Source organism: Fistularia commersonii, chromosome 16 (genome assembly GCF_037954325.1).
Source record: "Fistularia commersonii isolate RoL2024-O1a breed Wild chromosome 16, RoL_Fcom_v1.0, whole genome shotgun sequence".
Lineage (NCBI taxonomy): Eukaryota > Metazoa > Chordata > Actinopteri > Syngnathiformes > Fistulariidae > Fistularia > Fistularia commersonii.
In genome coordinates, this window is record NC_141299.1 from 8485828 (window position 1) to 8501621 (window position 15794).

Here is a 15794-nt window from a genome sequence, read left to right on the forward strand (position 1 = left end):
CCTTTGTTGTAAGTGTTCTTTCAGCTTGCCTGAGCGCAACTCAAAAAAATGTTTTGGAATCACTCCAGCAGTTTTGGAGAAATATGCATTTTTCCATTCAGCATTCCTCTGCAGGAGGTGGCAAACTTCCATTAGTTCTACAGCAGGCTTGCCAGGAGCAGTGGCCTGCAGTGGAACCCCACAGGGGGTAGCGATTTGCTTCACTAAGGAAAGGTATTCTTATTAGCTATGAGGGCAACTTTTCCAGCACGTTCAGACTATAAAGTAAGATCTTGATTGTCCACAGTTTTCAACTTTACTGATTGTGGTCAAATTTGTCAACTATTACTTATTTCCATGTGCCATGAAGCTAAAACAGGGGTCAAAAGGAAAACCCATGCTTCTGGACTGAAACCATATGTGACTTGGGCACAGCCTCATCTCAGGCAAAAATGCTGAAAGTCATCGCTGTGTGCAATGAAACACGATTGACACGATCACTTGTGGAAATTTTGCCACAGGACAAAGGAACAGTGCGACATTTAGTGTCATAGTTGGTTTTAGAGGTTGTTGTCATCTCTGTTGCCTGTCCTGTAATCTACTGAAACTAAAGTCAGCATTCCTTAAATAACCAAAGCACTTGGACAGGCTGACCAGCCTCAAGCAACAGAATCCCTCTGTTGTATCCATTATTTCCCATATTATTCCCACAAGGAGAGATAGGGGTGATCAGAGCCAAGAAGTATATTGAAAGGTCACTGGGCACATTGCATTAACCACACGCGCACACGCACGCACACGCGTGCACATGCACACATACACACACACACGCACGCGCACGCACACACACACACACACACACACTCACACACACACACACACACACACGCACACACACACACACGATGCAACGATTGTTCCTTTTGTTCGGTAAGTTAAAGATTTGAACCTGTAATACCCTACACAAGACACATCCAAAACCATCAATATAATTGACATTACTGTTGACAGCTGATTTAGATGTTGAAGTTGTCTCGATGAATGCAATATTTCTTAAATCTGAATTGTAACAATATCTAACACCTTTTTATATTCATTTCTTTTTGTTGTTTGAAGTCCAAATTGAATTATCGGCTTTCAAATCTTGGTATCAACTCCAAATGTTCAGTATCGGTCATGCCATAGGAAAGGCATTCTTTATTTTATATGTTTAATGTTTTCAAAAATGTATGATATGTGTTGACAATCTTTAGTAAGATGGAGGTCAGCCCATCCTGATCAAAGGGAAGCGTTATGGCCTGTCTTGCCAGTTCACGTCAAAGGACATGCTCAAATTCTGTTTTTCTTCTTGTGTACTTAACAATTCACACTAAAATCCAACATCTGATTAAGGTAATTAAGGACATCCAATACATCTGAAGATTATGGCGACATGGGAATGTCGTACACAAGCGGAAACTGACACCCTGTCTCAGTAATGAAGTGTGCCTTCAGTATAATGAAATATCTATTTCAAGTGGCAAGCTTTAATACACGTGAAATAGTTTGCAAATATAGGCCCGTTGTATTCAGCACAGACATGTCACTGACAACAGAAGCAAACCCAAGGGCAACATTTGTTTTTTTACATATCAGGTTACTTTTTTCAATGAGGCCTGTGCTTGACAAAAAGCTTGACAAAAAAAATTAATTGCAGGATGCAGGAGAAAAGATTTTTTCCCTGTTGAATGAAATTTAAACAAATTTGCACTGCATTAAAGGCTGTAACTTCAGTTAAGTGTTCAAACTTAATTTGCTGTCTTGTTATGTATTCTGAGGGCACTACAGTTTACACACAGCATGACAAGCACACATTGCAAGATCATCCATGTCCCTAAACAAGTCTGCGTTCTCTCAAACCTCATTTTTGCTGTAAAAAAACAGGAAAAGGACATACCAAATCACAAAAACAAAAATGAGATCGCGTCTCTTCTTCCAGGCCATAATTGATCCAAGTTGTGCACTACGAAATGATCAGCAAGCAAAAAGAAGGTAAATAATAAATTGCATGGAGTCAAACAGATTTGGGTTATTGTTTTGATGTATCAAATATTTATTTCGAATTAGGTATAGGAATACTGGTCAGGGATGTACTGTAAATGGATAGATAGAAACAACAGTTCCTTTTGTTACAGGCAATTCCAATGGGGGGGTTCCAATACAGCTTGCATTCTCATTGGCTCTCAGAGCTCGTGTTTGTCACAGGCCGATCCAGATATTTAGCATGCTAGATAACTGGAATGTGTTGGTGACCTATCAGTGAGCTTTCAGTTTACACATTGCGATCCAGACGCCGCACACTCCTGACTTGTGGACATTAATTTCTTCCTAATTTCGTGTTTTTGTCAGAACGCTCAAAAACGCAAGAAAATCATGTTACATCAAGTAAACACAGGAGGGCTGTCTAATGTTTATTGTAGAATTCCTACAATAGACATGAACATGACATGAATCATCATCACACTCAGATTGATAACAGATGGGCATACATTTAGTTGTGTACTAATGTATTTACCTTTTTTTGATTTTCCACAATATGATTTCCAGTAAAAGCTCACAACACATCACTTTAAGGAACTGACACATGTATTTTCTTTCCTACAAACAAACTACTTTCCTGGAAACACTCATGAACGTCAATGTGACATACCTGCCTACCAGAGTAGATAATGTAGCTTGTCCACCATTATGTAACAGTCTATTCCAAGGAAATGACTTATACGAAACCAAAGTGCTTGGTAATTAAACAGAACCAAAGAAGACTTAAGTCAATGGAAGATTATTGAATTCCAATTTAACCCGAAATCTCACGTATATAATGAAACAACACTCGCAAACAGATGAACAAAACATTTTAGACATACAACTGGTCTTTTAAAGTAAAGACAATATTTGATTTTAGAATTAAGCTTGTACTCATGCAGACAATACAAAAATGACACAATCAGAAAGAGAACTTGAAGAACTACTGAAGCAACCGCTGCGGTGTCTTTCAAACTTTATGTTCAAAAGTCTCCCACAGATACAATATAAACTTTTTCACCAGGATCCATAACCGACAGCTCCATGACACTCAAATAATCTTACTAATTTTCTTGCTTATGTCATGGCCACTAAAAAACTGAGTCTGTCTCTGATCCTGCTGCAAGAGCTCTGATTCGCTCTGTCCACTGACATACAAACAGGAGAAACCAGCTGACAGTCACGTCTCACAGAGGAAGCATTCAATACCCTGAAGTTTTACACTCGATGACTGATGTTGCAATTTCCTTTAACACAACACAATCAGAAATACTCAAGTGTTTCACATGGTAACAGTCATAAATGTCACTCATTAGCCTCCCTTTATCAGTGTTGTTCCTATGGCAACATTAAGCATTTGGTTAGCATTTACTGGAACGACAACGAACAGCCTATTCAATGTTTGCATTTCCCAGTTATATACAATGTATTTGGCCCTTTAACTGTAAATTTAACCACAGAGTAGAATATTTTTGATTCATAGTACACAGGTCTATAGCAGACAACCCTGACAACAGATTTTAAATCACTTACAAAAATAACAAATTTGCCATAGTTTCAGTGATCATAGCACTGGTAACTTGAACTGACAATGTAATTTGCCATACTACAAAATTGCATTGAAGGGCACATGCAAAGAGTGCACATTTTACCATTTAATTATTGAAGTCAAAAGAAGTTGTAGCGTGTGTCTAATTTATGACGAAGCTTGAAAACTAAAGAAAAAACTCTGAGCAACAAGCACATATTATTGACCTTTCATTTAATTTGTACAATGAAAAAAGCAAATTAAAACCCACTTCCTAGGCATGGGATGGACTTTTGCAAATTATCTGTAATCTTATGAGAAGAACTTAACTTTATATATAGGCAGTGCACTTACAAATCCATTTCATCAATCAACCCCACCACCCTACTGCCGAGTTCATCCAAATTTAGCTTGTTCATTCACACGAATCTTGGGGGTGATTGGTGTTGGGTTACCCAACAGGATTTACTGAATTTGATCATATTACTTGCGTTTAAAATTTGTGCAACAACATAGATTTAAAATAACTTGTGATTAAAAAGATGGCATTTTAAAAAAATTGAAGGCACTATGGTTTACGCGGAAAAAAATCCTGGCAACATTCCTGTGGAGCAACCGCATTTGAATTGACCTGCCATAAATGAGGGGTTTAGTGCAAACTGTTGTATATGCATAGTTCTTCACATTTTAGTCAAAATGTCAAATATGACCCAACTTTATCCTTGAAATGTGATGGTTACTGAATAATTTTATACATTCCCATGCATTTTATGATAAATTGACCATTTTTGCCAAGCAATTTAGGATACAAGGACTCTAATCAAAGAGAAAGCTACTCTCAACCACTAGCAATACAAGTTTAAAGCGTATAAAAAACTCTCTCTAGATTCATGCTTTCTTCAAACAATGCAGTCAATACTTTCTCCAATAATTTTCAAACAAATATCTCAGGAAAATGCCCTCTAAAAAATTCAGAGTTGTTCCATGTCCTTGACAGTATCGAAAATGCGGCAATTTTTTACAAAAAAAATATGATCATAACCATTGTGAGCATGGAACAGATCCACAGTAACATCAACAAAGTCCATGACGCAGCCCCATATAAATATAATGTAACCTCTGAAACAGGACCCACAACTTTCCATTTGACTAATTCTATCAACTGGGAAGAAACTGAGAAATAGTTATTCCTCCTAAAAAGGAAGTTGCTTTTTGATGCCACCGGGAACTACTATTTTGGAGCAGAGAAGAAGAACTGATTTTCAGATCCTTTCAAAAGTCAGATTCTACAGAGAATTGTAAATCAACTAATTGGATTCAATAAGTCTCTGAGAAATAGTGCGTAATTGGGTTTTTTGATCATGTGGTGGAGTTCTGTTTTGATACAAAAATCTCTCAATGGTGTTCACTCAGGTTGTGTTACAGCCACTGCCTACCCGTTGCAGCGTGTGGGATCTGGTTTTAGTGCTGTAATATGTTTACTCCTCCCACTTCCTGGCTGCTGCCTTCAATGATTCTGATCAGGACAATGGACACAGTGGCCTGAACTGCTGGATACAGTCCTCTTGTTACTCAAGGATCTGCTGCTGTCCGCCCATGTTTGACTGTTTAGTGGTTTTAACCTTTAGTGTTAATGACGCTCCATCTGAAGAATACTGTTTGAAAGAGTTTGTTGCTACACAGGCTAAAACCCTGATGTTATATGAGGCACTAGTATCTTTTAGGCTCTGGGACAGATACAGATTCAGTTGACCCACAAAGGCTGTTGTAAATTTTGGAGGGTTTTGAATAACAAATTAGTAGGTCAGTTAGTTATTTTCAATTCCTTTCCATCAGACTGAAAATTATTCATTTAAAAAAAAAAAACATAATTCTGTAATTTTCTCTCCGATTAAACAGCATTACTTTTTGGTTGTGGTGGGCAGGGGGAGTAACGGCCAAAATTTGGTGTAATCTTTGCTCAACTTTTTCAAAACATACAACTTTGTAAAAGGTTCAGGGCCAGTGACTAGAAACATGCCTATAAATAAGCTGGCAACTATACACAACTTTAAAAGCAATTGCTATTTTTGCAAATTTGAAAATGTTTTTTTAAAGTGCTATCATTACTATCGTTACTGAATGGGATCCTTTTCATGAGGTTGTAAGACACTGATAATAAACAATGCTGTCAGTGGCTACAACACACTTTCCGTGGACGGACTTTGACACAGACAATTGGCCTGAAGGATAATTGGAGCTGTTTTGCTGATCATTTCACTCAATATTGGATGGATTCCAATAATTTTGTTTCTCATCAATCACTTTGTACAATGAATAAGCTAAGAAAATCCATAACATTAGGATATAACACATCTTCTGTTTGAGTTTGATGATAAATTCTGTGGAGCCCAAGAGTGAGGACAGTCACAAATGATTCATCTCACTCTTCGTCATAAAGTGACGTCTCATATCCTGTGGTTGGGGACGCAGTCATTTGAGAAGATCTCACTGTGCTAGTAATAAAAATGTACCATCATTGATTAAAGGTGAGTGGTCAAACAACTTTGGATTGATTTGCTGTGACTCCCACTTCATACAGCCCTATATGATCTCATCTTAAAAGGTTTTTCTTTTTTTGTCAACTACAAAAACTATGCAGCAAGTGAGTATTTGAAATGTATTTTAAGTGTGCTGAGCACCTCAACACAACTGCCAATAAATACCTTTGAACTTGAGTAGGTACCCAAAACCTCCATCTGGATAAATAGCTCTTCATGTTTGAAATAAACCTTTTAAAAAGAGGACGATGAAGTGAAATATTTGAGAGTTTATTCCAAATCCTTCTATAATTAACAGTCCTGCAAAATTGTCGTCACTTAATTACCTGTCAGCTTTATTGTTTTTCACCTATCAGCTGCAGTCCTGATGTACACAGCCGCTGAAGCAGCAGATAAGGCCCTTTCCTCATGGCCAGCCAGGTTTTCCCTGTCAAATATTTATAGAAGCTGAAACGTTATACTTATGTCCTCACAAGAAGCCAAGCAAGCTGCAGGCAAAATCAGCTCAGAGATCAGGCCCTGATGCCCAACTAAAGACTGTTGGGCTCTGTTCATTGCATTTGGCACTTAGTGGGAACTTTCACGTGAATACTAGCCAGTTCTAGCATTCACTCCTTTTTTTGGTCAACAGATGAGTTACCCAACCTCGGCAATGCTCCACTTTAGCCAGGGAAGTTCCATAGCCAGAGCCTGGTGGCTGCCCCGATGTGTGGCCAGCCGCTGGCTGGTTCGGTTAGCCAGCTTTGCCAGGTTGTTTTGACAGCTTAACAAACTTTCCGGAAACGTCTGATCCACAAGCAGGGGCAGATGTTCACTTGGTTTCATCGGGAGACATTCTCCGATTGGACCGTTATCAACCAAACTGTTCTTGTAGCTGCCGCGCCGATTTATAATCGCGTATTTAAAAAAAACAAAACAGGGAAATGAGCCTCGCAGCTCGATATGAATCCAGTAGCACCGAGCGGTGAGCTTGACAAATACGCCTAACTGTGTTGAGCAGTCGGTGTGAAGTCGGTCAGGGTGTAGCTTCAACCTAAGCAGCTACCGAACATCGACTCGTACAAGTCGAAGCACGGCGTCTCCAGAAGCACGTACGTATCGTGCCGACCCCGGTCGAGCCGGACCGGGCTAGCCCGGCTGGCCGTGAAACGCAACTGGAAGGCAGATTGAGCAAGCGGTGTTGGACTGACCTCACTCCGCCTGTCACTGCCGCCCCGGACGCGCCTCTACCGCGATTCAAAATGTCACCGAAGGGAAAAGGGGTAGTTTACCTGGCCGCTCTGGTAGCCTTCGAACGCCCTCAGCGCGCTGTCAGTGAGTTTGACGTGAAAGACGGAGACATTGCTACCATTGCTCACTCTTCCACAGGACAGTCCGTAGCATTGCTCCTCTTTCAGCGCCGCCATCTTGCTACCGTTCCCACCACGCGCACGCATGCACTCTGCCGTAAACGGGGAAGTCCCGTTGCTTTCCAATGAATATTCAATAACCGGCCACCGGGCGGGGGAGGCGACGAGGTGCAGGGGCAAAACACACACACACACATCCACAACATCATGCAATATTATTATTTGGATTATTACTAGAATAAAAAGTCAACCAAACCACGTGACATGTCAGTTTAATTTCATGTAAGTTGCACATGTTTATAAATGTACATGATGACATTACATGGTTCAAGCGGAAAACATGCCCCGCGGCGTTTGACGAGCGAAACAATCGGTCATCTGGTTACGTCAGTGAAACGTTGGCTTGGGGGAAAGAGAAACAGACTCACAAACGGTGTTTACAGTTGAAATGGGATATGTGTACTTACAGAGTATTTGTGGGACGTTCGGGACTTTTGGTCAACTTGTGTTACAAGAACTTCCCGGACCTAACTGATAAGAACTACTTTCTCATGGGATTTTTTTTAAAGGAACAAAAAAAAAAAAATTAAGGCAAAAAAAGGAAATTACACCTGTGGAGCTGGGGGACGGGATCAAGACATTAAGGATTACTGATTTGTAGTAAAAAAAATGACACCAAGGTGAAGTTGGATAAGTAAAATTAAAACGCTGAAGAAAACCGTGGTATAACAGAAAGTGTTTATTGTTATAAATGTTTAACTGACAAATAGAAGGAATGACAGAAGGCCATTTCAATCCTCAGTACGACTACTTTGTCGAACTTTTCCATTCATTCCGAAGAAATCACTCAATCAAGAACATGTACATTAAGGAATACATTAAAACCTATGAGAACATCGCAGATGGAAACCTATGGGCTTAAAACATTTACAGCTAAAATTCTCACCCTTTCACATTTGGTCTGAATGTTCCTTACTGCCTTAAATTGGAAAATAAGACGGAAATTTTACATTTTTAATAAAAGGTCAACATCATTAATCCCTGTTCTGGTAAGTGTGAATATAGAAAGTGACCATCTCAGATCCAAAACATTGATATTAAATGGGTACCATCCTTCCAACCTTTATGAAACTTTGTTTTCTTTTGAGACTAATTTTTGGATTCCGTTTTGGATTTTTGGATACAGTTTTGTTAATGTTTCGTGCACTTTTACTGTACCGGACAAAAAAGAAAAAAGGCAAACAACACTAACTGAAAAAAAAAAATACATGAGGTAATATTTCTTTGGGACAGCATACATTGTACACATTGTAAAGGTCCCTCTGACTTTCTTGTATCTGTGTTCTGGAGTACAGGGTGCAGATTGAAAAACAGCTTGTACAAGAGCCGGAGTTCCTCTTGTGCTGACTTCAAATGATGCAGCAGCTACATGACAGACATTTTACCATGTGTCTAGAAGGGAAATTACATATTCTCTATCAAACAGGAAATACTGAATTTTCAGCACCAGTGGAGGATGTAAATCTACTTAACACAGGATTATAGCACATTAATTAGCATTTTTACAGTGGAAGAGATTAATAAATTTCTCCTAAAGGAATTTATGGCAAATCACTCTGCATTGCACTGCTTAAAATACTTCCAACATTAATGGCAGCACACTAAACAATGGCAGCAAATAAAACATGTCACTGATGGTTTGCATAAACCTAAACATTTATAAAGGCTGGAAATACATCTCAAGAGCAGATATTGATGTTTTATTATTTTTCAAACAGTTCTCAAACATAGCAGAGAATTGGGGCGTGACAGTGTAGAGGCAACTGACTGACTGGCAAATCCTACCCCGCGTGGACCAAAAGTCAGAAGGCACTGCCAGATGTGCTTCTGTTTTTAATTTCTAATATTGCAGGGCTTGGCAGGGTCATCACAACATGCTTGGTTTTAATTTCGAGCAGCAATCACAACTGATAATGCTACACCACCGATGGCCACAGCAGTGGCACCAAATAACCACTTCCAGCTAAAACCCTGAAAAAGAAAACACATAAAAAAGGTAAGTGCATACTAAATTAAACAAACCCTTGATACTGGGAATATATTTGGTCAAAACTTAGATAATCACTTTATTACAGGATAATCATGTCAGCCCCATACAGAACCCACAAGGATACGGTACTTGTCTCTTAACTATGATTAAATTCTGGATAAATTATCTGTATATTAACAGCTGATCCAGAAAATTTTTAAATGATAAAATATAAATTGTGTGCGCTTAATATAAAACCACACCTATTGGTGTTACTATTTTCCTATTTATTATTTTGCATTTGTCACATGTGTGACCATTTAACTTCCTGGCAGGAACACAATTAAATTGCGGCTAATGTACTTGTGCCAGACAGATCTGATCATAATGCAAAATCTTGTTAATCACGGGCTGATTACATTCTCATCACAATGTCTTCTGAGAACATCTAAGCCTTACCACACCTTGTGTTCTTCCTTTCAAATGGATGGCCAAAATATGATATTTTGATACATCATATACACAACAGGTTAATACGGTTGGGTGTACAACTCCATTCAAACTACTTAATAAACATGAGCAAAACTGTATCATTAATTAAGGCTGTATTGTTTCTCTGTGTTTTTAATACATCAAGACATTTCCCCTGGAGAAAGGATTTTCATCATTAGCTTAATTTAAGGCACTAAATCAGGGCCCTACCTGGTTATATTTTTCAGGGTTCAGATCAGCCACAATGCAGTCCTTTCATTACAGTGTTTTTTTTCCACCGCAGTCAGAGGATAATCAACTGAGCTCGACCACAATCACAAATGCTGACAGGGCAGCTCATTTTGCTAATTCTATGATTAACTAGCAGACAAGCAAAATCTTACTTGGCCATGTTTTTTTTTCCTCTATGCGGCTGATATTTGTTCCTGACTACCCATGATGTATCAGACTGTGAGGGACAAGCCCCCATTCTGTCGAAGGTTTTCATATTGCAGGTGTTTCTTGAGTTAAGACATGACCAGCATATCGACAGTCAAATATGTTTTCATAAATTCAAAAAACAGTTTGCCATATTTGGCAAAGATCTGTTCATGCTTATTGATAGCACTGATTGTAATCTATCTATCTATCTATCTATCTATCTATCTATGTGATCTTAGTAAAATGCAGTAGGTCAGGGATGAGAGCTCTGCTCAAGCCAAGATGCAGAGTATTTTGTACTCCTCCACAGAACAGAGGAAAAATGTCTGGGCTGTGTAGAGACAACAGCCTTAACAGGTAGTAGATAATGACATTTACCTAATACAATAAAAAGTTTGAAATTGTAAGTTCATTCAAATTATATTACTTTGGATGTTTCTTTTCATTGCAGACCAGTGAACCATGGGTCAGTATTAGATCATTAAACTTGAAATTGACATTCTTATTTCTCAGGCGCTGCCGGTCTCACCCATGATGACTTGGCCAGGTGTTTCTGTGAGGTACTGTTCATGGGGTTACCCAACATCTTTTTATACATGGCCTGTTCTGCTCCTCTCTGCTCTGAATGTTTCTTCACCAGTTTTGAGAGCTCTGCGTGGATAGTCTGTACAAGAGAAAAGACATATCGGTACTACAGAGAAATTCAGCCCACCTCCAAGAGAAGAACAATGTCCTGCGAGAGACAATATTTCCTGGGGACCGTGCCCCCGCCCATTAACAAATACACAATATAAATATAGAAAAATAGATCAGAAACTTTCATATATATATATACATATATATATATGGATAACTTTAAACAAATGTGGGTGATGAGGATAGTGTAGAATCCCTTGTTTGTGCCTTTCAGCTTAGAGGGCATGAAGACACTTCGTGTCTTAACTACATCTTTGTTTTCAACAATCTTTGAGATGATTTCAGACTGTCTTTACTAGAACTGTTAAATCTTTGTTTTCTAAAAACAACTTCCAGGTAAAGAGATGTCATGTTCTAAATTAAGGTTGGAAATGAAGGGTGTGATTTCAGTGTCTATGGTAATAATGCAAGCAGCATGTGTGTCAAGGTTGGAAGAGCATGTTATCTTGCCACTCCATGATATCTGGCAATGTTCAAAATTGTCAATTGATTATATTGAGTGCACATCGATGTTATAGAGGCCAATTATAATCTTGTTTAGATCCCAAGAGTTCAACAAAGGATACTCTAACTAGAACATTTATGAAACAGACATTAGAAACACAAATGAGGAAATAGTTTCAAAATGACAACTGTCTTTTAAAATCTACATAGATATACAAAGGATATTATATTACACTTTTACCTGAACGAGAACCCATCTCACATGTTTTAAAAATGTGAGGAAACATTGTATTAAACCTCAGGGGTTAGAGGAAAAGCGGTCATGGTCAGACCATGTGCTGTTTGACAGATTGGTATAGGATTGAAATAGGGGATTCTGGGCACAACTTGGATGCGGCTGTAGCCTATTGCTGATCCAAAATTCCCACGCACTGAGCTGAGTTCTGCCAAATGGCCCTGTGGCCAAAAAACCTTATACACCTGACAGTGTGAGCAGAAAAACAGGAAGACTAACTGGGGCATTAGATATCTCTGGGGTCCATGGCATATCTATTTGTAGATGCAACATGAAAACCAATCCTTTGAAATGACTAATCAGCATGCTACCTGATATTGAGCCATTGAAAAAAACAAAAAGAAAATAGTTGACATATTTTACCCAATGGCCCCATCTACTGGCCATTATGCAAAACTGACATTTCCCAGAAAAAGTTTTTTTCAGAAAACATTTTAGAAAATACCTTGTTGCTTGGTTCCAACTTCAGTGCCTTCCTCAATGTTTGAATGGCTTCGGAATATTCACCTTGCAAAGCCAACACCTTTCAAAAGAATGCAATGGTTTGTGACACAGGCCAACAGACATGGAGAAAAATTAGAAGCACATATGTACCTTGCCCATTCGAAACAGTGCTTTTATATTTTCAGGCTGGTGGGCAAGGGCAGCGACACAAGATTTCAGTGCAGCGTCATAGTGATCCAATTTCAGCTGGGAAGCAGCCATGTTGTTTAGACACTTCACTTTCACATCAATCAGCTCGTTCTCCTCCTCGAGAGTAATGTCAACTGCAGAGGACATAATGATAATGTTAATATGAATTTCATGAATGGAAACCATAACAAAACAGACACATAGTTACAGCACATGCTCATGTGTTGGGTTTTTAATTTTTCTTTATTTACAAAGTAAAACAGGTAGCCTGCGTTTGAAGTCCTTGTAATCAAAAAAGTTGGAGTCCTTGTAATCAATCAATCCTTGTATAGTGGACAGCAACATTACTTTTCCCTTCTCCATAAGATACAGTTATCTGAGATAATCTGTCTCAGAATTAGGGAAAATGAAATGTGTTAATTTGTGAACAGTCATCTTGAAAATAACAAAAATGTATGTACAGCATCAGACCACATGTCCTTCACAACAAATACATAAAATAGTAAAAAAAACTTATGATGCTGGACTATGAATAGAATATTTCATAGAATATCAATAAACAGAATTTTTATATCTTGATATTAACCTCTTGCCCCCAACTCAAAACCCTCAATTGTCTTTGAATAAAAATAAACAGTAACTCCACATTTTACCTTTAGAGTTGGATTCTGTTATCTGTAGGGCGATGCTATAGGAGTTGACAGCAAACGCATAATCTCCTCGCTGGTAATGGCTGTTGCCTCTCTCTCTCTTATGGCTAGCCAGTGCTATCTTTTCAACAGGGGGCAGCAGCTCCAAGTCTGGCGCATCAGTGGATTCCAAAAGTTCTACTTCTAGCAGCAGCTCAGCATTGGGGAGAACCTTTGGCTGTAGACTGGCAACAGATATAAAACACAAGTAGAATACATTCATCACTGTATTTCATGCAACTCCCAGCCTGACACTTGTCCACCACAAAACATTTAGGTCACCGAGGAGGGTAAGAACAGAGCTTATACAGTGAGTTGTTAGACTTGAGGATTTTTTATGACAAGATAGTGCCAAGGTGTTCTTGAGCAAAACACTTGACCCCTAACTACTCCCCTGGCGCCGCTAGATGGCTGCCAATTGCTCATGGTTCATCCATGATGAGCTAAATGCAGAGGAATTTCCCGCAAGAGATTAATAAAGTATAATAAATGAAGGGTAAAGAGATTTTCATGATTATATCAAGATTACTTTAAAACAGACTTTGTACCTTCCCCAAGTACCATATGCATATTTAGCATCAGTCTGGATGAGGGCCTTCTCCCCCATTTCCATCAGCAGCACAGTGAGATCCAATGCCTGGAAAACAAGTGTAACTGCAGTTAAGATTGCGTTAAACAAATAATATTCTGAGGGAGATAGTAATAATTAATTTTAAATAATCTCAAATTCTCAGTCATTACCTGAATGATGTCACTATCTCCCAAAGTGAAAGACAGTTCACACTGCTCCTCCACAAGTGTTTGGTCTTTCAGATAGGTTTTAAGATTTATCTTTACATTCTGTCCTTTCTGAGGTCGACTGTCCCTCCCTTTCCCCGCCTCCAGAACTTTTTTCTTCAGTTGGTCATTACCTGAAGACACACCATACTCATTACTGTAAAACACAAGCTAGGATTGTCCACCCCCAAAATGCCACATCTAGGGTTCTTCAATAAGTGTTCTTTTCCCTTCATAAGCGTTTAAACAGCTTTGTCATAATGGCTACAAAAAAAAACAGTAATATCAGACGCTCACTGCACCGCTCTGAAATTTTGTTTCAGTTCGCCGTTGGTCTATTGAGCTACACACCGAGAACATCCAGCCATTCCTCCACAGGAATGGGAGAGTCTGTGTCTTTGCATAGATTGGTCTTCCCAGGCCCATCTACGCTGTCCTTCCCACCCCCCGCGTCTTCCAGAGGTGGGGGGTCATCGTCGATATCGTCTTCATTTACAACCTCGAAGTCCTCCCCGCTATCTAGCAACGATGCTCGTCCAGTTGTCTTTGCAGGTGGTGCAATGCCACGACTGTCGGCGACATCGATAGTTTCCTCCTTTTCAGTCATAAGTGGATTGAACTGCAACAAAATGTTGATTCATTCAAAAGCGTACACCAGGGCCCACCGTTCCACATTGAACACAACGCTACACAATGCTATTACTGATGTGACATCTAATTCAATCAGATCCCAGATGCCTTGTGATTTTTTTTTGAATAACAAACAAACTAATAAAACAACTGGGACATTATAGCTTCTCATCCGTCCTTAATCAAAAAACGAATTATATGGTTGTCCTTTGACTAGGAGGCTATGTTTCTAGAAGTTTCCAAGAAGTTCGCCTTCATGCGGCTACTGCTAGCAGACGTTAGTCAACTTGACAGCATTAGCAATAATCTTGCTAGCTCGCTTATGCTAGCGGACGTTACGCGAACGTTTCAAGCCAATGTTCTAAGAAGACTCTGCGTATAATGGTTTCGGATACAGTGAAACATCTTTGCGCCACATCTGATGCACTCAACTATCAAAAATAAACTCCACATTACCTTCTCACAGTGTATATACAGGGGCTTGTTTTGGTCCTGGACAACCTTTCCACAAGATAACCTTGGTGAAGTGAGGTTGATGTTGGCTGCTAAGCAGCTAGTAAGAACCCTGCTACTTCATGGCAACAACCTCAAACTAGCTTCGTCTCTGTCTTTACCTCCTCCAGACAAGCTGTTTCCGGTTACGTTGCCGCGCCTCTTTTTCATTCATACTATAATGTCCGAGCGTATGTACCCGACAATGACGAATTGCTGGTTGACAAAGCTTATTTCTTTGAGAACAATTATGTCACACTTAAGCAACAGCGGCTCAACTTAACCTTCTCCACCTCTTGTGCTCCCCCTCACTCTCCCTCATCCCAAAAACACGTAAGAAATCACTGAACTCCGAAAATTCCTCGAAAAGCACCGCGGGGTCGCTACAATATGATGCTACGAGCGCGGCTCTGGCTTTGCCCTCTACCCGGTGATCTTTAGCCCTCCACGGGTTAATAATCACACAAAGCCACAGTAAATTTGCTGCTTCAATCAGAACTATTCTGACGAACAAATAGAATTATAACCAATCTGTTTGTTGAGATTTTATGAGCTGGCAAAATTATAAATAAGACAGAGTTTCTAATTTAAGGAACCGTAAAGAACAAATTAATTGGGGCATACTTTTCAATACAGCTCTCAGATGGAACAACCGCTGGACTTCAGATTAGTATCGGAATATGCAAAGTAAATGATCTGGCTTTTTGTTAAATCTGACATATGCTCCAGTTCGATTTCCT

General features: G+C 39.3%; 2 protein-coding genes across 3 annotated transcripts in view; both read right to left on the reverse strand.

The window, feature by feature from the left end:
* The window catches only part of ell (elongation factor RNA polymerase II), a 35406-nt gene extending 27870 nt beyond the window's left edge, over positions 1–7536 (reverse strand). For both annotated transcript variants that reach the window (XM_086161560.1, XM_086161558.1), the window contains exon 1: positions 7380–7536. In XM_086161560.1, the coding sequence (XP_086017686.1) occupies positions 7380–7514 (135 nt within the window). In that variant the 5' untranslated portion in view covers positions 7515–7536. The remainder of the gene's footprint in view (positions 1–7379) is intronic.
* A 647-nt stretch (positions 7537–8183) lies between these two features.
* fkbp8 (FKBP prolyl isomerase 8) lies at positions 8184–15151 on the reverse strand. The gene is made up of 9 exons (XM_086162293.1): positions 15019–15151; positions 14284–14551; positions 13897–14066; positions 13704–13792; positions 13120–13340; positions 12428–12600; positions 12279–12356; positions 10928–11062; positions 8184–9488 (listed from the first exon to the last, which is right to left on the reverse strand). The coding sequence occupies exons 2-9, from the start codon at positions 14537–14539 to the stop codon at positions 9402–9404; spliced, it is 1209 nt and encodes a 402-aa protein (XP_086018419.1). The 5' UTR covers positions 14540–14551; positions 15019–15151; the 3' UTR covers positions 8184–9401.
* Between the last annotated feature and the right edge of the window lie 643 nt (positions 15152–15794).

Coding starts and splice junctions, on each gene's coding strand:
- fkbp8 (XM_086162293.1), bottom strand. CDS start 14,539: ATGACTGAAAAGGAGGAAACTATCGATGTCGCCGACAGTCGTGGCATT. Junction 14,067..14,283: donor GGAATGGCTGGATGTTCTCG/GTGTGTAGCTCA, acceptor GTGTGTCTTCAG/GTAATGACCAACTGAAGAAA. Junction 13,793..13,896: donor GAGATAGTGACATCATTCAG/GTAATGACTGAG, acceptor CTTGTTTTCCAG/GCATTGGATCTCACTGTGCT.